This window comes from Hippopotamus amphibius, chromosome 3 (assembly GCF_030028045.1).
Source record: "Hippopotamus amphibius kiboko isolate mHipAmp2 chromosome 3, mHipAmp2.hap2, whole genome shotgun sequence".
Classification (NCBI taxonomy): domain Eukaryota; kingdom Metazoa; phylum Chordata; class Mammalia; order Artiodactyla; family Hippopotamidae; genus Hippopotamus; species Hippopotamus amphibius.
The window spans coordinates 23,355,954-23,383,924 of NC_080188.1; the positions used below are offsets into that span (position 1 = coordinate 23,355,954).

The 27,971-nt window shown below is 33.9% G+C and overlaps 2 protein-coding genes across 9 annotated transcripts in view; one reads left to right on the top strand and one right to left on the bottom strand.

Annotated features, from left to right (window-relative positions):
- The window catches only part of GUF1 (GTP binding elongation factor GUF1), a 37,244-nt gene extending 23,740 nt beyond the window's left edge, over positions 1-13,504 (top strand). For both annotated transcript variants that reach the window (XM_057729401.1, XM_057729402.1), the window contains one exon: positions 9,472-13,504. The gene's annotated coding sequence lies outside the window, so the exon portion shown is untranslated. The remainder of the gene's footprint in view (positions 1-9,471) is intronic.
- GNPDA2 (glucosamine-6-phosphate deaminase 2) lies at positions 1-27,375 on the bottom strand. 7 transcript variants are annotated; one of them, XM_057729404.1, is made up of 8 exons: positions 27,254-27,360; positions 26,927-26,999; positions 23,928-24,089; positions 20,306-20,407; positions 19,073-19,255; positions 13,498-13,682; positions 7,674-7,848; positions 1-1,010 (listed from the first exon to the last, which is right to left on the bottom strand). In XM_057729404.1, exons 3-8 carry the CDS (start codon positions 24,049-24,051, stop codon positions 949-951), a joined length of 831 nt encoding a protein of 276 aa, XP_057585387.1. In that variant the 5' UTR covers positions 24,052-24,089; positions 26,927-26,999; positions 27,254-27,360; the 3' UTR covers positions 1-948. The 7 variants fall into 7 exon arrangements, with proteins under 7 accessions (XP_057585387.1, XP_057585388.1, XP_057585390.1 ...); XM_057729405.1 differs by having other exon boundaries at positions 26,932-26,999; positions 27,254-27,354; XM_057729407.1 differs by having other exon boundaries at positions 26,927-26,991; positions 27,254-27,309.
- Positions 27,376-27,971: the final 596 nt, after the last annotated feature.

A 27,971-nucleotide genomic window follows, 5' to 3' on the forward strand; every position in this document is an offset into this window, starting at 1 on the left:
TGTTTATTATAAGCTTTATTTGAGTTAAAGATAGAAAACAATATATACTTTTATTTGCAATTTAATGATGCAAGTTGTTATGGCAATCTAAAATAGTTTACAGTAATTCATTTTATATTATACTTCATCATATTATCCTTTTAGACATATATATGTAAGGAATAAAGCTAATCATTTATGAAGTTTAACAATAATCAGAAAATTTTCTTCAAAAAAATTTCATTGTGTGTTGCTAGATATAAAGCTCATAATTGCCAAAATACTTAAGTGCATGAACCCAAGTCATTAAATAAAAATAGCACATTTGTGAAAAAAAAAAAAGTGCTATAGAAGAAGGCGCACAAAAAACATGCACTTATACTTTCTAAAAGGACATAAACTGTACTTTTAGGCACTGCCATCTCTTCAAATTTTCTGTACTAACAATATATAGCAGGACTTTTGATGTCCAGATGCTACTGCAGGAGATGACTAAGGCAACCACGTGCAGAAAGCGTGTGTGTAATGCAGAAAAAATATAGAGTAGCATTCCGGAAGTAAAGGCTTGCAATGATAGTGGTTTGATACCTGAAAGGCTTGGAGTGTCTTCCTGTGATTAAAAATCTAATAGTGCCACTCAAGTCATATGAATGGTACTTGATGTACAGAATTATCAACTTTAAAATGACCTAAAATTTGTACACAGGCAGACATTTCATTTCTGTGCTGTGTTACAGTGACTATGTGGCTTCTGTAACAAATAGCTGATAATTGTGAGAGCCAATTACTTCTCCTAAACCCTAGTATAAAATGAACACGTAAATATGGAATGTTTAACATATAGATATTAGACTTTAAAAATGACAATATTCAAAAATTCCCCAAGTTTTGTCATATTTGCATAGCTGAAAATTCATCTATGTATAAAAGTGTTCTGTTCATTCAAGCAGAATTTTGATCCAATCTCCTTCAATTTCCTTCTTTCATACTGTACAGTGGATCCACAAGTTTATTGTGCACATGCATTAAACCTTAAAGAAAAAAAGCACAGTTCTAGTTGTATTTCTAATTTTGATCTCTCATTTACTTTAGAAAACAAAAGATTTAATAGTAAAATACAAGTATATTGGCTCTCATCTAATACAAAGTAGTTAAATTTATTGGAAAAAATGCAAATAGAAATGTTTGGGAATGTTTAGTTTTAACTACCTAGCAAATATCAATTACAGTTATTTATGAAACCATAGATCTGGAATGGGTACAGTTTCTTTGCAAGTAACCAGAAGTAGGACCAGTTCTTGTCTTTAGAACTTCAGTATGACTAAATAACAAATGTGAATACTGATTACATCTAAAAGTCTGTTGAGTTTGACCCTATGGCAGTTTAATCTAACAGACTCAAACAAGGGGCTCAGAATTGTTGTTAATTAGTTCTCCAGTATATTACCCTATCCATTCATCTGGCAAATTATCTTCCACTATTTTGACATGTATATTTACAGCAGGGGTTGATTACAAGCCACACAGAGAGTGGTTTACTAAAACAATGTAGAAGATAACCTGCATTAAATACCAATTTACAAGTAAATTTAAATTTCATCTTATAATTGGTATGCTTGTAAATTGTCCTTAATTTTATTAAAGCTTCTTGGGAAATATCTTCCAGTTACTCATGTCTTAATGCATATGTATTATATTTCTTTGGGGAAATAAGTTGTCCCAATTAAAAAACTAAAGACTTTAAATTTTGGAGGTTAAATTTACCAGGTTGTTAAGAAGAACATGGAGGCTGGGGAAGGGACTCAATGTAGTTTTCTTAGGAAATGGAATTACTGGATCAAGGAGACAGGGTACTTGTTAGTAAGGTGTTCTTTGTCAGAAAGGCTTCAAAAGCACTCTAAAATCCAAACTGTGAGGACCCACTTTTAAGAGATAAGCAAAGGGACATGCAGAGAACACTAAAGTATACGTGTAGTAGGAGAAAAACCAGGACTGGAACAGTCTTCGAAGGAGAAGAGAAATATTCACTAGTGAAATTGAAAGAGAATGCTACTTACTCAGCAGCTTACTTCAGTGTCTGATCAGCACCTCAAACTTGTTAACAAGGTCCAGACCCATTTCCCCTTTCTAAATCATTTCTTAAAAAATATTGGTATATGGTGTTACCCTTTGATAAGCTGCTAAAGCCAGACAACTGAAATTCACTGTTGATTTTTTTTCTCTTTCCTTAAATTCAGCAGCAAGATTGGTTGGCATTACTTTCAAAATATTGATATATCCCAAATTAGCTACATTTCTTTATCTCAACAGCTACTGCCCTGGTTGAAGCCACTTTCATCTCTAATCTGATTACCAACTCGACACCCTACTTTCTTCATTTCCCCTTGTCCAGTTTTTTTAAAAACAAACTAGATTATACTATTTTCCTATTTAAAATTCTCCAATTGCTCTGGTCACTTAGAATATAGATTTTATTCTGTTGTTTTCGTTTATCCTTCTGATCTCACGTCCTCCCACTTTCCCCCTTTTATGTTACACTCAACCCTGGCTTTGTTGCTATTACCTCAGAAAGGCTAAGCTTGGTTACAGTGCAGGGTCTTTCTGTTTGCTGTCTCATTCAGCCTGGAATGCTTTTCGGCCTGAGCAAAGCATGATTATCTCCTTTTAGCTTTTTGGGTCTCAGCCCAAATGTCACCTTATAATGAAACACTATTTCACTTTCTTTAGAGTAATTTTCACTCTTAGAAAATGTTTTTCCTACGATGTCTCCAACTAGAAACTGAGGTCCAGGACCTGAAATGTACTGCTCTGAGCCCTGGGTCTATAAAGGTCATGATACATGGTGGAAGTTCAATAAACATTTACTTTAAGAAAATCTCTGAAGATTCAGTGAGATGGTTTCTGGAAGCTTTTTTAAATTTAAAATGACTCTAGAACATATATTGTTTACAAAGAGTCCGGAAAAAAGGAGAGAGCAGAAACCAAGATTCTGTAGTTCAAGGTCCTTAAGACAGAATCTATCAAGGGCACTGGCAGAATGGCTAGACATGAAAGGAAAGGATACTTAACGATTAGGATAAATTTAGAATCTTGGAGGTAGGACTGTGGAGGGACTGAAGTTAAGCCTTCTGTGCAGCTGCAGGGACAGAAGGGTCAAAAGGTTAAAGTAAGCAATGGGAAGAGTTTGAAGGCACCAAAACAAGGAGCACACCTAATCCAGGAAATGAAAAAATTATGTATAAAAAACACCAAGCTAAGCATAAAGGCACTTGATAAGTTCTGCCTCCACCTCAGGTATATGGCAGTTATTTAGCTATCTGGCCTTATTTATAAAATGGAATAACCTCAGCTCAAAAATGCAAAATAGAAAGCAAAGTACTCACCATAGTGCATAAAGGTCTTATAATGATGTTTGCTTTACATGTCTTAGATAATGTGATCTCTAATACTTGAATGTTTCTATAGTGACAGTTCCATAAAGTTATATAACCCACCCTCCATGCTTACCAGTGCAAACAAAAAGCCTGTGATAAAAATCCATGAGTATGTGGACAAACCAACAAATACTTCATTCAGTAGACTGTTGTATGCAAACTATCTCTGAGGTTAGATTTGTAATACACTGATATACTGGCATTTGTTGCTCAAAAAATGTTAATACATAAGAATATTTTCCTCAGGGGTAATAACCACCCCCCCACCCCGCCCCGCTCCACACACACACATCCACACACCCTTTTGAAAGGCCACTGACACACAAGCCCTCATTTGCCTTTTCACTCTTAATTTTGTTTTTAAAAGTCTAAGCTAGCCCCATTTTATTGAAATACTTTGTTCTCTATTAAGAGGAACTTTTTCTGCTACTGTGTTAGCTCATCCTTGATTATGCCATTTTCTTCAAATCTAAATGCTATCCATCTTTTACATCTCTCAATCCCACTAGCTCGATTAAAGTTTTCATTAAGTACTATTTAACTATAAAAATCTCTACATTAAAATCCCTTGGACTTCACAGTGATTTACATAATTTAGCACTTAAACTGAAATGGTATCAGTGTCATGTGTCATCCACCTATCTGCCCAACTACCTAGAATTTACCAAGTGTCTCCAATGTACTAGGTAGAGATGCTAAACTATTGCAGTGAACCCAAACTAAAGTCCCTACCTTCGTGGAGCTACATTTTATTTTCTCAAATCACTTAAGGAGCCAGTATTTATTAAGAATGCCAGCTACTTTCAGGCAGGGATATTTTTACTTCTTTTGGGTAACAACACATGAGACAATGCACTTGAAGGCACTGTAACCCATCTTTCTTGGCTAATGACACTAACTGGAAAATATAATTTACATTTACCAAAAATAAACATTAAAGGGTAATTTTGTATACTGTAAAAGTTATCTGCTAATGAAAAAAATTTACCAAATAATTATATCTAAATAGAACCAATCTTATTTAAAACAAGATTTAACTGAAAAGTCTGACAACCAGTAAGTAAAAAGCAGCAAAATGGAGATTGGAGAGACCCAAGAGAAGGGACAACAAGTAATCTCAGCCATGTGGTTTAGAAGACATATGTCTTCTAGAGTATGAGCTCTTAGAGGATCATTCTACTTGATATAATTCATCTGTCATTCACTTAAAATTTGATCATGGAAAGAATACGTTAGAGCTTAAAAATGCACAACTTAAAACATCAGGATAAACATTAAAAATCCAACTCCTTCATAAAGTTTTTTTTTAAAACCAAACACTGGCTCTAACTTGTAATAAGATAAAGCTAGTTCAAAACTAGAGACGATTTTGGAAATTTTAGCACTTTTTGAATAATAAATCAAGAATTTTCTGTGACTTAAGGTAAAAACTGACAACATTCTATAAGAATGTGATAAAATAATTGCTACTTAAATCCTAAATAGAAATAAGTAAATTCTAATGAGTACTGATAAAAATGCATAGACTTTGTGACACTACCTGAAGAAGAAAAGTTAAATATAATAGATTTTATGGTTTGGTTCAATCTGAACTCATTCAACCTCTATCAAGTTACTGGAGGAGGGCCTAAAAAGGATAAAACAAAAAAAAATGTTCACCGTGATGATGATGTCTTAAAAATATTTATCTCAAGGACATAAAACAGGTTTAAAAAAAAAAACTAGAATAAAACAAATTATTAAAGTGTTTTCCTCTGATTTACTTATACTTTCAAAAGATATATACTGAAATAAACTTCCATTTGCTAGTGATTTTTATTGTTTTAGATGTCGTTAACCTAGACTTTCTTTAGGAGCTAAATAATTAGAACCCTTTAAGATCCATGTTGACATGTTTAAATGGATGGCGGAACAAAGAGCAGAGATGTGAATGGTATTTAAAGAATTATAGATGATAACTATGGGAGTCATTTCCTCCAGTATGTCCTGCAGTAATATAATAAGGATATGGAAAATATATAAAACTATATTTATAATGTATAAATTTATGAATATTCAATCATTCTACCTTATATCAAAATACCTTACTGTAAAATGAGGTTTATATATAGCCCAGAACAATATCTCAAATCCATTTTTCTCCATATGGAAGGAGGCATCCTGACAGAGGCTGATGTCCTAAATGTCTACAGAAATATGTGCAGCTCCATTGGAAAATAACTTGTGATTTAACATCCCTGCTAAGCCTGTTAATTCACCTATAAATGGGATTATAAGAGTACTCATATCATAGAATTGTGAGAAGTAAATCAATAAGTATAATATATTTAGAGAGCATGTGGTCATATAAGTAAGTATTGGCTATTATTATTAAATTATTTACTTTACTAAAATGTAAAAATTTTCTGATAAAAACTAAAATTGACAAAAATCAGACAAGTACAGGGGTTTATCTGGGGATTACTGGTACTAGAAAATGGCAATATTAAATGAATCTCCTCAAAACTGGCATTAAAATACGTGGATAATGAGGATTCCTTCTATTAACTTTTTTAAGGAATCTAATATTTGTGATGAAACCTGGACTACATGGAGATATACAGGTAAACCGTCATCTAAAAGCTCGTCTTATTCACAACCCATAACTGAGCTATTCTCTGCTTTTATCTGTCAAATTACTAAGAAGCTAACAGTTTTCAGTTTAATTTGGTATATTTATGACTAGATAAAAAACTGGTAATTTAAGTCATAAAATATAAATGACTGGAAGTAATCTATTTAACAGTAAGGAAACATTTAAGTAAATTACAATACCTCTATTATTATATAGCCAATAAAAATACTTTTGAAGAATATTTAGTGAAACAGGAAAATTCTCACAACAGCAGATACGTGCAAATACAAAACTCTACATATGTGATCAAAATTTCATTTAAAAAATTTAGGCTATTTCCACTATTTGCCAAACTTCATTTTTGTATCACTGTCAAGAATTTTTGACATTCACACACTTACATGTATTATGAGTTACTGGTTTCCTTTAAATTGACTTAAAATTTTCAAGTTATATACTATTTTTCATGAATATGAGATGCTGAAAACTGTAATAGACACCATTATTTTATGTACCACTAAGAAAAAACTGCTACCAGATAAACTGTAGGACACCAATTTTAAACATCCCAATTTCAGATGAGACAAATGTGAAAAAGGATGTCTTAGAGGCAATAAAATACAGTAACTTCTTTAACCTTATCAAAGCAGTGATTTCCGTGAAATACAGGTTTGATTAGTTCAGTATATTTTTTTCTAATACACATTAAACACCTAGTTATTAGAGTAAAAAGATTTAAAACATTTTCATTCATATAATATCAGCAGTACACTTATACATACTTTGTGAATTACTGACCTATATATATGACTAATTATGTAATATTTTCATATTAGCTAAATAAATACAGGTGCTTTGTAAAGAGTACCTATTTATACAGCTTGTTTGTGTGTGTGTATTTATATGTGGAGTTGACTCTTGAGCAGGGAATAGCTTCTAAACTGATTATATTCAAAACTGTCCTTGAAAGTCTCTTAAACACCTATCATGTCAAGCACTTACGGTTTTTTATATATATGTATATATACATATATATGTATATGTGTGTGTGTGTATATATATATATGTAATATGATAAGGTTTAAAAATTACTGAACCAGACTGCAGGAAGAAGCAAAAGGAAAATAAACATGCAAAAGTCTGCTCAAACTCCTGCCTACTTGCAGAGTTTATTCCATACTGTTTGACATTTACCCATTATAAATTTAATATATGGGAATAATTTGAAATTGTGGAGATTAAATGAGATAGTGGGCCACCCATCTTATTGCCTGATTTCATTCTAAATATAGCTGAGAGGGTGGGGTGGGACAGGTAGACAATGAAAAAATTAGAAAGGACATATATACATTTCCTTTTGGGTTATTTAATCTTGTATATTCAATATGAAAGTAAAATATTTTATTAAATTTCAGATTTCAAGAAATATCATGCTTACTGAAAATATAGATTGAAGAGGTTTTCTTCAAGAAAAAAATATTAGGAAACTACTTTGAAAGCTAGTACTATCTGAAGTGAGACATTTCTAATCCTCAGCATAGTGCCAATTTTCAATAGGCCACAATGCAGGATGTTAACTCCACAGTCTTAACTGTCATCTACAATGGAACAGTCTCCCAGTCTGCTTTTTAAATTTCAATGCTCACCTTTAAAGTATTTCACAGTTTTAACTCTTAATTCTAATGTAGCATCTTCATCACATACAAAAATAGTTCGGGGATGCTGCTGGAAAGCTGAAACAGTCCACATGTGATTGACTCCTTCTTCTATTGCTTTGTAGAGAGCAAATGCCTTGTGTGCACCTGTTATGAGGATCATTACCTGAAAAATCATGAACATTACTTGTCAATTCTTAAAACATGTTCCAAATGACTAAGAAGCTCTATTTTTTTTAAACAAAGAATTTAGCACCAATATTTTTGTGAGGGTTAAAATAAAAACAGCTCTATAATTTCTTCATAGTTCAAGGTATTTATTTTCTACTCTTTAAGGTAACAGGCAAGCACAAAATGTATCTCTCCTTCTGGCTTAACAAAATAAAATAGTATCTTGTAATGGAGTATTACTGAATATACCAGGAGTATTACTGAATATACTGTAATGCCTATGATAATTAACACATTAAATACTGATGTGCAGAAGAGACCTGGGACAACAAAGAAAAGGGCTGTTTTGCAAAAGCAGAGTTATAGGTTAACAAAGAATTCATATAACAGGAATGATACACCAAATTGCTGTAGTCCAGATAAGTAATAGATATTACTTTGGAAAAGCAAAAGACTCTATAATAGCAGATATTTAAAAGTAACCTAGAGAAATAAGCCTGAAGACTCTTTCACTGAACAGGTGGTATCTAAAGCTGTTTTGGAACAAAACTAGATTTAAAGAAGGATTCAGAATCTACTTAAATGCAGGAACTGTCCTTTAAGCACACATAACTGAGACCATTCTTAGGTAGAGAAAACCTAAGCTCTTGGTCCCAAATCCCTGACAGCCTATGAGATAATTCAAAGAACATGTACAAATGTGAGTGAGTGTATAGATGTCTGAATGAATCTTTTAACATTTTTAGCAGCAAACCAATCCTATTTTATAAGTTAAACAGTTTATGTAGTGTAATCTAAACATGATTTTTTCCTCATAATTGCTAACTAAAAAATGAATGTTAAGGTGGTTGTAATTCTAAAATATCTGTAACAATGTAAAAATTCTGTATTTCATATTTTATAAGCAGACCTTCTAAAATGGGAAATTAAAGATTAATGAACCAGATATTACTGTATTTCTTCTATCAAGATTCACTGTTTTTCATTTTGAAGCTATATTTGATTAATATCAAAGCCCATGAATGCATTAAGATATGTGTGAATTTCTACTGTTTTTATTGATACTTATTCTTAAGTATAGAGATCTAGGCTTAGTAGAATATGCCATCACCTACAGTTAAAAGCATTCTTTTTAAAAATAACAATGCTTCATATAATAAGGTAAGCGCAACACTGATAAATGGATTTATTAATTAGTTTTCCTTACTGGAAATTAATATTTTTTCTTAAGACTGATGTGTTCCAGAGGAGTTTTTAAAAAAACAGCAAAACATTCAAGTTCTTTGCTCCATCCTGTTTTCTAATTCAGAATCTTTGGAATTAAGACCCAAGAATCAGGATCCCTTAAGTGATTTTTATGCAATCTGGCAGAAGTCCTTATACTAGCACTTGAAAAGTCTCTTTAAAACTACTTTAACACAAACTATATTAAATGGGAATATGTAGTGATTGCTGCATGATGGATATTTTCTGAAGTTTAATTTATTTCAGAAGTTTTAAAATGTGATTTGGTGGTTTCAAAGTTAAACACTGTACTTAGCACTGTTCCTGAATTATCTCATTTAACTCTTCAAAACAACAGCATGAGATAAATACTATTCTTATTCATATTTTACAGATAAGAAAACTGAGGCACAGATATTCTGTAACTTGCACAAGGTCTTGGTAAGGCTACTGTGTAAACAAGAGGTCTGATTCCAGCATCCATATCCTTAACAACTACAATAAGACATATATGACTTTTAATTGAGAAGTTAAGAAGAAATACCTGGAAAATCAGAAATTGAAAAGAACTGCTCTCAGAATATAATTTGACATTGATAATATGATTATTTCTACTCTATCTGTTCCACTATTCTCAAGGAAAGTATTTCTCATATGTGAAAAAGCTGAGTAGCCCTATGTGAAATCAAATATTAAGAATAAGCAGAAAAGAAAAGGGGACATTTCAGACAGTTATGGGGTGGTCAATAAAAAGCTAGAAATTTGGTAAGGCTGGAGCATAGGGAAATGACAGGAGGTGGCTGAAAACTGAAATTTGATAATACAGAGCATCTAATGCCAGACAAAGAGGCTAGATATCACCTTGTGATGAAGTAGCAGGGAATCAAAGACTCTACACAGATGAGTAATAACTAAACTGTGAAAAAAAAGTTCAGAGCTGTAATACAGAGAACAGGATAAGTAAAGAATGGAGACAGCCATGATTTAGGATGGGTTTGCAATAATTCTTAAAAAAAAAAACTGATAGACCAGAAGTAAGGCATTCCCAGGGAGGGCTGGATCCTTATTTATCTCTAAGTTAAATGGTGGAATGTGGTGACTGATTAGATGTGAAGAAGCTGAGAATGACACAGGTTTCAAGCTCAGATAATTTTCATGGAGAGAGTGCTGCTATTCACCAAAGGAGGAAAAGACAATTTTGGTAGAAAGATGAATTTAAATTTTGAACAGTTTAAGTATAAGGAGTCAGCTGGAAATATGAAATCTGCAGCTTCACAAAAAACTGGCTAAAGATATGTATCGGTAGTTATCACTGTACTGAGTGCAGTTGATCTTTTTAGAACAGTACTAAATCTACTGAGAACAGTGTTCCAAAGTGTGACTGCTACTGACGTGTTAATTAAAAAAACAAAAACAAGCACAGAAAAATGGTCATATAGAAGACTGCCCAGAAGTATGCATAGTGAATATACAGTGCCAGGAGATGAAACCCTAGGGAACACCAACATTCAAAAGGTAGACGGAGGAAGAAGAGCCAGGGAAGCAGACTGAGAAAGAATGGTCAGAGAGGAAGAAGAATAATGGTAGAGTTTTATGATGCAAGAAATAGTTCATAGAAATAGATGATGAAAAGAGGCCCAGTAGGATAAGACCTGTAGAAAAGATGACGGTTTTAAATCACTGGTGACTTCTGTGACATTCAGTAAGTCAACAAAATCAAAAGCAGATTTTTAAGTTTTACTGGTTTTTCCTTATGTTATCACAAGAATAAATAATCAAATTATTATAATTATATATAGCAAGTCTAAAGATGCTATAGTAATTAAAGATAATTTGTCTTTTCTTTTGAAATTACCTTTAAAATATAAAGCATTATCTTTAAATATATCAGTAAAAACAAATTTTAATCCTTTGAGTGTAAATGTCACTTCTGTCAAACAGCCAAGTCAATAAAAATCAGATATGGTGGTTCAGGTAGGTAGCCTAACTGTGGATAGAACCAACTTTGCCCGAAGTGAATTATGGGCAAAAGTAATTCATTCAAACTATTCCCAATAGTTACTGAATACCTGTTATGTGACAGGCAGCATACTGCACTAGATATACATGACCCATAAATGCTTGGAGATTATAAATTAGTGAGGAAAAGATATTAAACAACTAAACACATGAAAACAATTATAAACTGCAAAAAGTGCTATAAATGAAAAGAACAATGTGGTAAAAAGAGAATAAAAGAAAACAATGTAGTAAAAGAGAATAAAAGAATAAAAGAGGATTATGGTCAGAAAAGGGAACTCTGAAAGCTGAAAACTCAGTGGTGTCATTTTAGCTAAGTAGACAAACAGAACATTTCACAGTTAATATCAGTGTAAGGCCTCAAGGCAAGGAAGGAGTAAAAATTGAGGGCAGTGGCTTGTGTGGTTCATTATCTAGTGGACAGTTCCAAAATCCTAAGAAACCTGTAATAATTTCCGGGTTGTCACTTACAGGGTGTATACAGGAGGTCCTCATTATCTAAGTTACCAAAATGTGAAGATACTTATTGATGCACTGACCACTTAAAGATTTATCTCCCATTCAAACCTACTTTCCAATGAACAGTGGCATCTACCCCACACATGGATTCAAACTTTAAATATATTTGTGGTTATTGAAAATGACATTGAAGAACAGCTCACATCACAGTTAAAACCACTGGCAGATGAAAATCTGTACACATTAAAATTGAAGATAAAGTCATTAAGTATAATGATGTGATACTTGTTTCAAAAGAATGCTATGAAAAATCTAGCAGCACTATTTACAACAGCCAAGACAATGGAAACAACCCAGGTGTCCATCAATAGAGGATTGGTTTAAGGAGATATGGGGCTTATGCATGAAAACACACACACACACACACACACACACACACACACACACACACACAATGGAATATTACTCAGCCATAAAAAGGACTGAAATATTGCCATTTGCAGCAACATGGATGAACCTAGAGTATCATACGAAGTGAAGTAAGTCAATAAAGAGAAAGACAAATATATCACCTATATGTGGAGTCTCAAAAACAATACAAATTAACCTATATAAAACAGAAATGGACTCAGAAAGAAAACAAACTTATGGCTATCAAAGGGAAAGGGGGATAAGTTAGGAGTATGGGATTAAAAGGTAAAAACTATATGTAAAAGATAAGTAACAAGGATTTACTGTATAGCACAGGGAACTGCAGTCAATATTTTGTATAACCTAAAATGGAAAATAACCTGAAAAAAAAAAATATATATATAATTGAATCACTGCTGTACACTGGAAACTAACACAATATTGTAAATCAACTATAATTTAAAAAAATGCTATTATAAAGCATGAAAGCCCTTGTAAAAATGATGAAACCCTAGTAGTTTTGCCATAATTTTCTTTACAATCATGTTGGGAATGAATACTATGAGGTGAATGGCATCATATAATTTTGTTGAAAAAAACTGAACAAAAGAAAAAAAATCAATGTTTGAATAATTCTGTTGATTCTAAGAATTAGCATGAGTTGCATTATAACTTTCATCTTGTTAAATGTAACTTTTTGCAAAACTTTCAGTTTCATATTTTAGAACTAAGACTGCTTTAAATTTTTTTTCAATTTATCTACTATGAACTTTCAGTCCTTAAAAGGTCTTTTTTCCATGAAAAACTCCTAGATTTTGAATGACAGTTCTATTTGTGTATTCAAGTCTAGATATATTTACATCAAGATCAGTTACTTATACACCATACCATGTCTGTACTCTTTCCTCTGAACTTGTCCAGTCCTGCTGCCAGAAAGGAATGGAGTTTTGGATTTCCATGTAACTTAACCACTTATAATCATAAGCTGACTATAATTTTGTCTGTTATTCTCAGGGCAGGAAATAACAGCCCAATTAAAAACTAAAACATTAGGAGTCTAGTGTTCAGAGCTCTTGCCTTCTTAAACACACCAAATTTAGAATCAATCCAGCCCTAGAGGGGTTCTTTTTCCACTGGAAACCAACTGAGCTATCCTACAGTCAAGAAGCACATTACACTAAAGTATCCTAAGATCAAAAGCAGTTTAATGTTAATTAGGACTGCATCTTTGTTGCAAAAGTCCTTCACAAGACTATAGGATCAGTGTGATTTTAGGACCTCAAACTGTGAAACAAGAAGAGGCAAGTGAAGCAGTACCCCAAAAGAGGTGTGCCTAATTTTTAGTTTCCAGCCTCAAAGACTTAATTTACTTGAATTCTAAACATGGCAATAAGCCTGACAGAGATTACTGAAAGCTAGACAATTTATACTGCACATAGGATTAAACCAAAATTGCACTTATTTGATACCACAGTTTCTCCAAAATCTATAGACATCAAAGGAAAAACATCAAAGAACGTTTAATTCTTACTTCTCTAGCATCCATCACTGTCCCCACACCAACTGTTAGAGCCATAGTTGGCACTTTTGATAAATCTCCGTCAAAATATTTAGCATTTGCCAAAATGGTGTCCATTGCTAGAGTCTTTAATCTTGTCCTTGATACTAAACTGGATCCTGGCTCATTGAAAGCAATATGACCATCTGGACCAATTCCTTTCAAAAGAAATACATATACACACACATATATACATAAGTAAATAAGGTTTCTCACAAAGTAAATAAGGTTTCTCAAAGTTCAACATGACTTTCAGACCAAAGAAATAGTCATAAACACGCTTACCTTGTTTTATTTGATAGCTGAATTTCTAATGCTGCAGTAAAATATTTGTTCCTGTATTTGATTCAACAAGTATTTCAATGTTTTCCATATGCTTAGCATTGAGCTAGCATGATTCTACTAGCAAAATTATCACCTTATAATAATACTCTATAGTTTATAAAGCAATTTCACATGCATCATCTCAACAACACATATATTTAACAATCTAGTGATATCATCAGACTAGGCATATCTATTTACCTCATCTCCCTCACCTTTTTTTAAGCTCAAAAGGAAACTTTGATGCTCAAGGATAATATATGATTTGTTTGAGGTAATAATTTAGTAAATACTAAGACAAAACTCAAATCTAAATCTTCTATTCCTAACCCAGTGGTCTTTATATTCACACTTTAACTTGCTTGGTTCTAGTCTAATGGGGCAATTAACTACTGGACATCCCTATAGTATAGTTTCCTCACTTACAAAAATGTCTATTATCTAAGGCAGCAGTTTTCTTCAAACTTTGACTGCAACCTATTGCAAGAAATACATTTGACATTGCAATTTAATATACATATAAATACAATTAAAACAAGAATTGCATGAAATAATACTTACCCTTACTAGGAGCCATTCAAGCTACTTTTGATTACATTTTATTTCATTAACAAAACTTACAAAAAGGAAATGCTGGATGTAACTGACCATACTGATTTCATGACCTAATAATGTATGACAACCACAGTTTGAAAACACTGCTTAGGAGATCTACTGCCAGCTCTAATATTCTAGGACTGCCTCTAAAATATAGATAAGAATATGACATTTCTTACTTGAAGGAAACTGGAGGTAAATCTTTTTATAAAATCAAGAATCTTTCTATGGCCTAAGTAAATGAAGTTTCATATACATGGACCCTAATTGCTAGTCAGATTTCTGGCAACTTCAATCAATCTCTGGGTCAAAATACCTGTTATACTTATATTCTGCATATTTAATGATACATAGGTGTATCTTATTGACTCTTAACACACAATTCTAACAACTTTTTCCCCAGGCTACAATGAGGTAAAATATGACAAAGAGCTACCTGGTTTTGAAGGAAGAAAGAAGAAATGAAAACCTTAGGAAGCAGATATGAACTACCAAAGCACAATAATCTAGGAATTTTTAACAACATAGGATTTTTAATCTAGTATATAAAGATCTATATGTAGTTATTAATACATATGGTGTGTTTCCACTATTAACTATGTATATGCTTGTAAATTTTAAACCATAGATATGTATATCTCGCTAGATCTGTAAAACTGTTCTGCTTTTCCTCTTAAGTATACATCTGCCCAAATAGTTTTATTTATATTTATAGAGAAAGGATAGAACCAGGAAAATAAAGAGTTTCAGAAAAAATAGGAAGTCCTCAAAGATCAATACTGGTGATTTGAGTCACACAAAAGTGTGCAGCAAGGCTGAAATTATCAGCAATGGCTCATGATGGAGATGGGTCAATACATTCCCTTACTGACCATGAGTAACTATCAAAAATTGAGCTTCCTTATATAAAACTATATTTTAAAAATGTTCAGAATGTTTTACAAAGCCTTATAAAATTTTCTTAAAAATAATCATGAACTCTAAAAACCATGGTTAATTCTTATTCAGTCTTTAAGTTTAGACTAAGATATCAACACCTTTATGAGACATCCCTGAAACCTCTGAGTCTGAATTGTGTGTCTTTCCTGTATCTATAGTTGTATGGGCTAGAAGGTAAACTTCTTGAGTGTAAAGACTTTTTCTTCATAACTATTCTTACTATTTAGAACACATGACACATAGGAGGCCCTCAATAAATAATGGCTGAATAAATGAATGGATGGTTGGTATACTTTGGGATGTTCAGTATAGTATCTCCCTCCCTCTACCCCGCTCTTCTCCCCTCACAACAGGGACTAGATCAATCATAACACCCTATATCTCATATCTTTTAGGCAGAACTGTTGTGGTCTAAGAATAAGTACTTATGCCAAGCTAAAACAATCAGAATTTCTCTCTATAAACCTGAAACTTGACCTGGGATACAGAAAGAAAGGCATCTAGAGCTGAGGCATTTGATGACAGCACTACAGGAGAGGATCAGGTAAGTCCCTGCTTCAGTGATCTGAGGCTCCTGTTTCTCATTCTTCTAAAGACTTGCTTTTTTCAACTCTTCTATCAATTCTGTGAGTTACCCCAGAATCATTCCAGTAAATTCACTTTTGGTCCTATTAGTAGATCACAGTTACTTGCAAATCAAAGAATCTAATCATGTAACCAAAGTAGAGGGTTAAAATTTTCCCCACTGTCTTATTTTTACCTTTTAAACACAAATTATCTTAAGATAATTTTAAAGTTAATAATGCTTTTAGAGTCTATTTATAGATTTCTATGTTTGTGTATTTTATTGCTGGGTGTGGATCAGGGATTGCATGATACACCTTACTCTTTCTCCCAACAATTCTGTCATCAGAGGAAGAATTTCTGAGAGTAGATATTTCCTCCTTTCTCCTTTCTACAGAGGGAAGGGAACTCTTGCTCCATTTCCCAGGAGTGAGCAATGGTGGATTAATACTCTGGAGCTCTTCTCTGGTCTTACTATTTCCAGTTCAGAGGGGAGGAGTAGGAAACCCCATTCTGGCCTCTGGCCTCAAGCCCAACCTACAATCTCTAATCCAACTTTACCTTTAATAAAGCTGATATTTTGATCCCATTTGGCTCAGTTCTTAGTGTTTTTATTAACCAAACCCTGGAACAAAAGAAGGGTAAGTGGTAAGACCCAGATACCAAGCCTCATCTTGCAAATCCAACGATAACAACCTAGATCAACAAAGGCAAAGAATCAAATGGGATTCTTTCATGAGACAGATCCAATAATAGGGTATTCCAAACAGGGACAAGTTCAAAGAAAATGTAACAAGCCAACCCTCCGTTCCCTATACACAATTATATGTCCCTTGGATGATAAATATAAACTGTCAGACCCTGGATTAGCCCATGCCTACAATGAAAGTGTTAATCGAAGAGGAAAGAAAATCCTGTTAAATTTTTTTGCAAGGGGAGAACTACAGGAAGTTTAAGACAAAAATTGGTTAAAAAACAAAGTTCTTTTTAGTAGTAAGAATCAGTGATAAACATAAATAATTATGATTATGCTCCATTAGTTTCAAAGGTAGAACTAAGGTGGGTTATTGTGAGGGAATGCACCAAAAAACAAGAAGTGGCTTAAAGCTATGGGGAAAGAAGAAAGTTCTACTAGAAATCCCTGAAAAGGGAGATTAAACCTTAAACATTACATTAAGCTAAAACATTTTCTGGAAAGCAGGCAAAAGGACAAAATGGAGTTAAAAAGTTCTTATCAGATTTTTTTCCCCCAGTAAATTCTGTTTCCTAGCATTGAGACCCCAAGGGATTTGTCATAAGAATCCTTATGTAAGGTCAATAAATTAACAGGGAAAAATAAGTCCTCAAATAAAAAAGTAAAAAAATACTATTTATGTTATTCATGCAGTCATTTTTAATACTGAAGTTTTAATAACTGCTATATCTTTGTATAATGGTAAATAAGTGAAAATATTTCTTAATATAACTAAGATAAACAGTTTAGGTATATTATTTTACTGTAATTCTACTTGATTTTGGTATAGTTTAGAAAATCTAAAGAATGCAAGGGTAGCACACTCCTTTAACATTTTCAAATATCTACTGCCCTGGCCTTGATATTGGTAGGTGCAAAATTATTCCAGAATTGGACAAAACTGGAATGCAAATGTTTTCCAGGAATACTGAAGTAATATTAGCAACTTTTATTTAAAACATAAATACTTTCTATCTTGAAAAGCAAAATAGTCTAACTTGGATTCTTGCTCAGATAAAAAACCATACCGTCTATTTAAGAAAGTAATTGATATTAGTTCTGCTAGGTAGAGATAACAATTTCCTCAAAGAGAAAAATTTTAGTTTTGCTGGATACCTTCAGAGGTAAATCAGTAAAAGAGCACGACATTCGATGAACTAAGGAAAAATTACTTCAGAAACGACACCTCACAGACAGAGTGGAGTAACACTTAATGGATGATCAACTACATAACAAGGCACAAGGCATTTTATACATGTTATAATGTGGTTAATTCTTAACAATTCTGAAATGGTTAATATTAATCCTGTTTTACAAATGACTTAATTATACTGAATTAGTATACTGCACTAATTTACTGAAGTTAATAAATTTCCCAAGATCTTACAGATAGAAAGTGGCCAAAACAGGATGCTAATTTTTGTCTGACTATAAAACCCAATTTTCTCCAAAGGCAACCAAACACCTCAACAATACCTGGCCACCTCAACTCTAAATTAACCTCAATACAGGTCTATTGAAAATCTAATTCATATAATTTTGAGCCGTCTTCTAATAAATTAATTACAAGATATGTCTAGATCTAATGGATATATCTGTCTCTATATATCTAATGTTAATTTAGAGCTTTAGTATGTTTAGTTGAATACTAAAGAATCTGGCAAAAACCAATTTTGGTTTCAGTTTAGATGATGTACTATTCAGATGCTTCTTAATGATGACAGAAAACCCTACCGTCATTACAAAGGAAGAGATTCTCACCTCTTTTCAATGGTAGATCAGGAACACACAATACACACACACACATAGATATGTATATGTATAAATTTCAAGTGGAATTTAGTTAATTAAACATTTATTTACTTTAGAGTTTATTAAGACAATTATATAGCTTAATTCATATTAAATAAAGACTGATGATAAATAAAATCTTACACTCAACTCATTTCTTAGTGAAATGAAGCAATTTGAATGATCAGTAGAGAAATGTTAAAATTCACCTGTTCCATATGCAAACTTTCAGAGATTCAATGCTGTAATTTGATAAGAAAACTGGATTGGGGTTTTAAAGAAACAGTAAAAGAATATTATTTAGGAAAAGAAACACATCACTTGTTTTCTAAGATGTGGTAAACTGTCATTTCTAAAGAAGTAATTAGAAGAATTTAGCAGAGATTAGGACCTATTTCTCAAGCCATAATTTAAACAGTCCCCATTTGCAACATTATTTTTTGATGAAAATAAAGTAAAATAGAAATCAAGAGCTGAATAAATGGGTATTATAGACAATCACAGTATTCCTTACATTACACAAAAGTAAGTTTTGGTTTTTTTCTTAAAGCACCTAATCCAAATATTAACAAATGATTAATGACAAAACGTTTTATGTACCTCCAACAAAAAGATCAATTCCTCCAGCTTCTTTTATTTTCTTTTCAAATGCATCACATTCTGCTTGTAAGTCTGTAGCATTCCCATCAAGGATATGAGCATTATTAGGATCTATATCAATATGCTTAAAAAAGTTATTCCACATATAAGAATGGTAGCTTTCAGGATGATTTCTGGGAAGTCCTAAATATAAAGTTAATGAATAAAAATGTAACTATTTCCAGAAATAAATCTAAAGTTTACTTTTCTGATTAAGCCATAAATGCTATTTATAACATATAACCTTTCTACACCATATACAATTTAAAAGCATTTTTGTATGGAATATATGCTTATTATGTGCCAGGAATAATTTTAACCACAGTACATGTATGTATTAACTCAATTAATATGTACAGCATCTATGGAAATACTATTATCAATCTCACTTTATAGATGAACAGAAACACAGAAAAGTTAAGTAACTTTCCCAGGGTCACAGAGCTCAGAGGGGTTGGAACACATAAGTCTAGTTCATGTGCATTTAATCACTATATTCCACTTCTCAAATACAAAATTTTAACCAACAAAACTGACTTATGTGTTAAATATAACATAAATGGCCACACAACTGAAATCTTGGTCCACATTCTTCCTCTGTTATTCCTATTTGCATGCAAGGTATACTAAATTACATCAGTTCTTTGGCAATTACACAGGCTACTATTAAAAATGTACACCTATAAAAGTTTAAATTTTAACACAGAGTTTATATGTATCACTGATCTTTCCAGTTAAGCAAGTTAACAATAAATTATAAAAGCTTCAAGCCTACAAATATAAACAGCCTTCTATTTGAAAAATATTTTACTAATTACTTTCACATACATATTAATTAATTTATCCCTACAACAACACTGGTTTTAACTTTGCCTTAAGAAAAAAAGAAAAAGAGAGAATGAGAAATGTGAATGAATTGGCTCAAAGTTGATGGAGCCAGGACTGGTAAGTGGCACAGCTGAAGATGAATGCAAATCTTCTGATTCCTAATCTCATGGTCCTTTCACTATGTCATGCTGTCATTACAAAAATTTTTTTTTTAATATAAACTCCAACCCCACTACATTATACTGTAGAAATTTATTCATATTACATTCAAAACAAATTTAAATACTATGTTAATATTCTCAAAATATATTCATTTTATTTGAAATATAACATATCCAAATAATATATTCAAATAATATAGCTTACCTACATATTCATCCATGTTAAAGGTCTTCACATATTTAAAAGAAAGGTCTCCATTCTTGTGATATTCTATTAGCTTTTTATAACATCCCAAAGGCGTACTCCCTAAAACAGATAAAGATTCCATTTTCTAACATTACTTGAAAATCTAATTAAAAAAAGTTTATATTAACATTATTCTCTTCTTAATAGTATTTTATATTTCTGATTTATTAGGCAAACAATTATTAATTTAAATACACATTCAATTAACATATATATGTTGAATTAGTCTCTCTACAAGGTAACCTAAAATTTTAGTCAACTAGAATTTGCTGAATAAAGCTGGGAATCTATCAGCAGAAATTACAGCTTGGAAACTTATTCTTGTGTTGTTGGATATTTGGAATTAATGGTGTATATTCCAGGATTAGAAACTTTCAGAGAGCACATTTGAATTAGAAGAAAAATAAACATCCCACCTTTAAAAATATTTAGAGAGGAATTTATAGCATAAATGATACATAAATAGGTCAAGTATTGACCATTCAAGTGAAATCAAAAGGGAAACCAGAACTGAATTTAAATATTGCCCCTACTTTCGAAATAGAAAGTGGCAAGCATTGAGTTAAGGAACCTTAAAAAGTTTTTAACTGGAGGTCCTGTTTCTCATTTTGTGTTATTCTCAGCATATGTCAGCTAAAATGTATAAAGTAAAATGATTTCTAGGAAATGGGATTTTGGCTTCAGATATTTCATCTGCGTTCTTAACGTTACTGTTTTATAAATGGGATTCTTTTACATGTTTTATAAAATTAAGATCTGCTTGATAGTGCTAGATGAAATGACACAATAAAGACAAATTAATTTAGCCAGTTGAGGATGGCTTCCCTTTGTTTTTTAAATTTGCTCTATTTTTTCATTTTAACTACAAATTCAAAGACTAGATTGACTACATTCTTACAACAAGCAACCTGGCCCACACAGTCCTCCTCAGAGTATTGTTTTCTAGTCCACCCACCATCACAAAACAAAACACCCATACACAAAATTTCTACTCAAGAGGCAGGGAGAAGTATGGCAGAACTAAACAGTCTCTGGCAAAATAAACAAACAAAACCACCAAAAAACCAAAAAAACAAAAAAATTTAGAGTAGTAAAAAGACTGACTTTCATTTAATATGACAGAATAATAGAAGTGGCTAAATATCAAATAGACAGGTTCAGAAAACAGAAGACTAATAGGTTTTCTTAAAGTTAGGCACACATATTGTTTTAAATTGTCATTAATAATTTAAAATTTATGTGGTCAAACTTTACAATTCCTTCTCAAAGAAGTACAGTCTACTAACATGAAACCTGGATAAAAGATGGATAAATATGTTTTTCTTTCTTCCTTTCTAAAAGCATAACAAATTTTCTGTATCTATCTTTCAGTGTCAAGAGAAAAGTTATAGGACTTTCTCCATAATTTAAGGACATATGAATAAAAAAAGAAGTTGTCACAATGGTGATGACAAAAAACACATTCATTTTCTACTTTTAAATCAAAGTGGCTGAATAGAAAAAAACTGTAAGATATGGAGGGTGAACTGGTAAAAGAAACTTCATTTTTATACATTTGCTTTGCAATACTCATTTACTAACATAACTAATTTAGCAAGTGCTTACTATGATTCAGATAAAACAAAGATTGACTGTTTCTACCCTAGAAGAACTCACAAGATACGGATAGACAGGTACAAAGTAACTATAACACAAGGAAAAGTATTATAAATAACCTATAAGAAGTCTGGAGAGTATAGTGAATCAACGAATAATACTCTATAGTCTTGCTTGTTGGAGGAAGGATCAAAGATGGCATTTCAACTCAGTCTTTGAAGAAGAGGTGAAATTCCCACAATCAAAGAACGGGTTAAGTTGTAATAGAAAATAGAAAAAAGGTGGGGGAGGAGGTTCAGAGATGACATTTGTATGCCTACCATGTGCTAGATGCTATGCTGGTGCTTCATACATTAGCTAATATAAATCTCACAAGTTTGGGAAACTGGCATTATCTTTCCCATTTAGCAGGTGGAAGAATTGTGTCAAAAAATTAAGGAATGTGCCAAATATCACACACATGGCAGTGAAGCCAGAGATTCTGCCTGGTTCCAGAGCTTATAAAGTTTTTATAATATAGTACACTAGTAACATGAGTGAAAGTAAAGCCAACAAGTTCAGGCCTGTTCTTTGAACTACAAGCAGTGTAGCTTGCCTACCATGATTCAGTGTAGGGAAATGGTGGGAATAAGTCTGGGAGGCAGGTTGGGCTCACAATTAGGCAGTTATACTATCCAAAATAAAGCAAAAGAGTTGTATAACTGAATACACAAAAACATGTTTAGCACTGCTGGCATTTAAGACTCTGAAGCCTTTCTGCCCCCATAATCAAATTACTGTTTATTTCTTCATAATTTAGACGAAGTGATTAAGGGCTAGTCTGAGCAAGGCCCAGGTTTACAGAAGGCAAACTGATACAGAGGCCATGTTCAACCACTGGGGCTCACATATCAGAACTGTGGGTCCTGAGGGGGGCCCATATCTGGTGTGCACAACTTAGAGAAAAAAAATCCCTCTTTGCCATTCTCACCAAGACCTACTGCCATGGACCAAAAAACAAAAAGCGAAAAAAGAAAAAAACAAAAAATCAACTTGGTGAGCTAAACAGTACCTCTCATGGAAATTATGCAAGTGAAAAAAAAATTATGACTGTAGCTTTTATGTAGTTGACATGCATGGAGGGGAGGAGCAAGAGGAGAAAATACTGTTTAAATAAAACACACTTATCAGAACCTTAAATTTACATAGTGCTTACAGTATACAAGGGACTTGCTCTTATTTCAGCCTCAAAACAGCATTGTAAGCTACTAATTTCCTTGTCTTCCTCAAAAATAAGGAAAACAAGAATTATGGTGTAGAATAAATGACCCGCAGTCACCAAGAAAGTAGCAGCTCTGATTCCAGGTCCAATACTCTTTCCTGTGTAAGTCAACAATACCAAATAAAGTACCATGATATCAATGACACTACTTGGTTATTTTTTAAGAAAAACCTTAACAGAGAACTAAATCCAATAAAATATATAATTAATGCTTATGTTCATTCTGTCATGAAGACATACCAGTTTTCAATTTTTCACTTGTAATACTTCTAAAATAGAAAGAAAATAATCACAGAAATAGCAAAGGACTAATAAGATAATACAAGGCATGTAAGGTAAAATTAAGAGGCAACAGTATATACTTTAGGTACCTCTTAATGATCAATGAGAAGGCTAACCTCCTAAGAAATTGAATGAATAGTGAAAGCAACATCCCTAAATACAAACAAAAGACTATTAGAAAAAGGAATAAAAAATATCATGATCATTACTTGAGCTATATTTCCTTTTGCATTCTGGAGTGGTAGGTGAGACAGAATTTTAACAAAGAAAATAGTACTGAAACTTAGATACCAGATATGTCTGTATCTATACATTTGACTTTATATCCTAAAATGTTAAATCAGTGATATGACAAGAAATAAATAGGAAACATATTTTACTAAGGAAAAGTCTTCAATCCCACAACCCTGAGTACCTAATGTGGAAAAAATGGTGCATTACCTGTTGGCAAACCCAGTGTAAAATATCTGTCCTGTCCAGGTCTGAACTGAATGATGCGATTACAGATGTATTTGGCTGCCCATTCACTAGCCAAGTCATAGTTATCAAGAATTACAAGCCTCATTATGGTGATGCACAGCTTCCAAGACAAGAAGTTCAAACCTGAGAAAATTCCATTGCAGAACACTTTAAGTAACTTACAGTCAAACAGAAGTATAATACACTGATGACTTTAAAAAGGACATTACTTAAGAAAGACATGCATGTATACAAATACAATCTGTACTTTTAAAATAGTGATAATGGCTGTTCTCTTTCGAACTGACTTTGGGTTCTGGACAGTGGGCTAGGTCATTTAAGTACAAATATTAATCCTTAGAACAACCTTCTGAAGTAAATACAACATTCAGTTTTAGATGAGTAGAGGGACTGACACAATTTGACTGAGTTCACACAGTTACTAAGCTACAAAGCTGAAATTTACATCAAGGCAAATTTACTATAAAGACATCACACTTCAGTATCTCTACAGGTATACTATATAAAGCAACATAAAACAAATCTATAGGCAAACAAAGCAGCACTCATTTATTGACTGCAAGTTAAGGTAGTAATGATTACTCAGCACCTTTGGGTGACTTAACTAAAATCCAGAACTCTTCCTATGAATGATGTAATAACCAAACCTCCCTTCTGTTAAATAAGGTTTTTATAAAAGTAATACCTGCACTTTAAAAATTTTCAATCAATACAGAAAGGCAGAAGTTAAAAAAAAAAAAAAAGGGACCCAGATCCTGCCACTCCGAAATACTCATTACTATTTGGTATACATCATTCCAGATATCTATCTAATGCACACATATGAACAGGATATACAGAAATAATTTCTAACAATGGGATCATACTAGACATGCTATTTTTAACAAAAAGCATAACATTTCTTTCTGCATTCAACTGAAGCAAAAGAAGGTAAAGAAACTACTGATCTCTGGGGGAAAAAAATTCTTCACAAAAAGCAATTTCAGTTCCTAAAAGAATATTCTAAGGTTAAGAAAAAATATAATACAAATATTAAGAGATCAGCATCATTTAAAAACTGTATGATTCCATTTTAGACAACGTGGATTGACCTACCACCATGAAAGCTGTGAAAATTGCATTCTTACACTTCCTCCCACTCCCGATTTCTGTAAGATGTATAATTTATATTGCCAGATTTATACAATTTACATGGTGTTTTACAACCATAATTCCCAGATTTTAATTCTTAGTTTTATATTTAAATGGATTCACTACCCACACCAATCCTTTCACAAATGACTTTAGCAGTCCTGAATTCTTTTTTTTTTTATTTTTTTTTTATTTTTTTGGCACACGGGCTTAGTTGCTCCGCGGCATGTGGGATCTTCCTGGAGCTGGGATCGAACCTGTGACCTCTGCATTGGCAGGCAGATTCTTAACCACTGCGCCACCTAGGAAGCCCTAGTCCTGAATTCTTTAACCACAAACCGTACATTCAGAAATAAGTCAAATTCTTTACATTAGTGGGAGTAGGAGGTCTCATTACAGTGAATACACTGAACCTAAATATGTCCTTAAGAACACTATGATTTAGAATTCTGGCATAACAACGAAAACTTGCGATCACCATGATCTAGAATTCTGGCACAATTTAACAAGAGAAAAATATTTACAGACAGTAATTTACAGAGTTTAGTCATGAATTCAGTCCAACAAGTGGACTTGGCCTCCACTTAAATTCACTAATAATCTAATGGCAGAAACAATTTCAAAGTTACACCAAAGAATCAGAAATATTTCCTGGCTCTTTTGACCATCAAGAGAAATACTTATTTCTAATAGGAATGTTCAACAGAATGACTACTGATAAAAAGAGGGAAAAAACCTGTAAGGTGAGGAGGAGGAATGGCATTAGAGCTTTCCAAGTGTCTTCTGTGTTTTGGGGCATGCTATTTCCTTTCTCAGTTCAACACATTTGTGAGGGAGGGCCTATTAAATGCCAAGCACTAAGCTCTGTAGACACAAAAATTACTAAGATAAGGATCCTATGATCAAAGGGCTTAGACTCAATAGTCTGTGGGGTAGAACTTTTCCTCATTTTTCAGATATAGAAAACTGCAACTCAGAAGTTTATCACTGAAGTTATAAAGCTATTAAGTGGTGGAGGGTCTGTCTGAAAGATATATGCTCCCCAAAAGTGCCTTATAAAGAAGAATCACTTAGGATGCCTGTTAAAAAGATTCCCAGGACTTTCCCTGGACATGGTGTCTCAAAGGATATGAAATGGGATGCACAGAACCTGCACTTTTACAAATACCAGAGGTGATTCTTACATTCAGGATAAATTTGGAAAAGAACATCATACAAGATGACTTTACTGCACAGAGGTTCAAGTAAGCCTCTCAGACCAAGTACAGGCACGTTTTGTTTTCTTAAAACTCTTCCATAAGCCCTGAGTTCACTTCCAAAAGTCCCAAATGAATCACCTCACCCATAGAAAAGCAGAATGTTTTTGCCACATGTATTCAGATTTTAAAATGTGTCTTTTTTCAGTTTTTGCCAATCCTCAGAGATCCAAACTGCTGTGGCCCTCAACTGTTCTCTGATATCTTGACCCGATATCACCCAAAAAATGACACAGCACCTTCCCAGCCCTCATTTTCCTCTGGTGCTGATTCATTTTGGGTGTGCATCCCCTGGACAGAGAGCTGCCAAACACAAACGACTGAACTTTAAAGCTGGATGGGAACTTCCAGACGACTTGGGTTACACAGCTGAATCCGTACCAGAATCTGGAATCTAGGCTTCCAGAATCCCTGCTCTGCGCTTTTTTCCTACACCACACTACACTTGACCTCAAAAGATCCCTGAAGCCCTACCAGGAAGCGGGCCCTCCGGCCAGGGGTCCGGGTCCCGACGAGGGGAGAGAAGCAGCAGAGAAGGCTGGGATCCCTGCCTGGAAGGGGCTGCAAACTCACCTCACCTGCCTGGCTGCTGAGCCCGTCTCTCCGCAAACCATAACGAAGGCACACGAGGCTGACTACTACGAATCTGTAACAAGTGTCAGGAGAAAGCCGCCAGAGAAGAGGCCAGGGAAGCTCCCTCCCGGAGACCCAGTTCCGAAGAGGACGACCAGTCAAGCTGGAGGGAAACAGGGCTGGGGACACCACGGCCCCCGCCTAGAGACTCCCAGGACCCCCGTCCGCCCCGCGTTCCCCGTCTCCGCAGAGAGCCCGCCGGTGGGGGCAACGACCGGCTGGCGCCCCCGCCTCACTGCCCTCCTTGGTCCTTCCCCCTGGACTCACCCGCCGACGCACCGGCTCTTTTGAGGCTGGAACAGCGGGAACAACCAGCACCCGGCCACTCCGCCGCGACCCCAGCCTGCGCGGGGAGCGTGAAGCCTAAGGACCCGGATGTAAATCTAGGCGCAGACCTGCTGCGCATGCGCGCGCCTGAGGCTCGCCCGGGATGAGCCGCGCAGAGGTCCTTGCGAGTTACGCGAGGCAGGAAGCCTTACGTGAGGCTTCAGTTCCTGGGCCATCGCCTCGACGATTCTTTGGGTTTATGAGATTTAGCATCCAGGACTGCCGTGCTCATATATAAGCATTACTCTAGTTGCTGCTTATAATAGCAATATGAATTCATGTCTCTCTACCCCAAGCTATTGAATGTCTACTTTGCAAGCACAGTGACAGCTAAGCGCTTTTTATCAATAAGCTCATCAAAGTTAAATTTAACTGCAGAAAGGCAAACCTTGGAGTGGCTCGGTAAGCGTAAACTCTAGAAGGACATTCTGATGAGTTACGAACTTGTGCTCAGATTCTGGGAAAGGGGTAGAGGAAGCAGAATCTGCTTTAAACTGAGTATCATAGATCTTTGTTCATGAGGGGGATGGAAGGGAGCAGGGCTGGGGAAGTTATTGTTAAGAAAGCAACAATCACTCAAAGGAAGGGTCGTGTGGTCTCACCAGGTCCCGTTAGAAACACTGTTGAGTTCTGTGAGGAACTACAATCTGAGTACCAA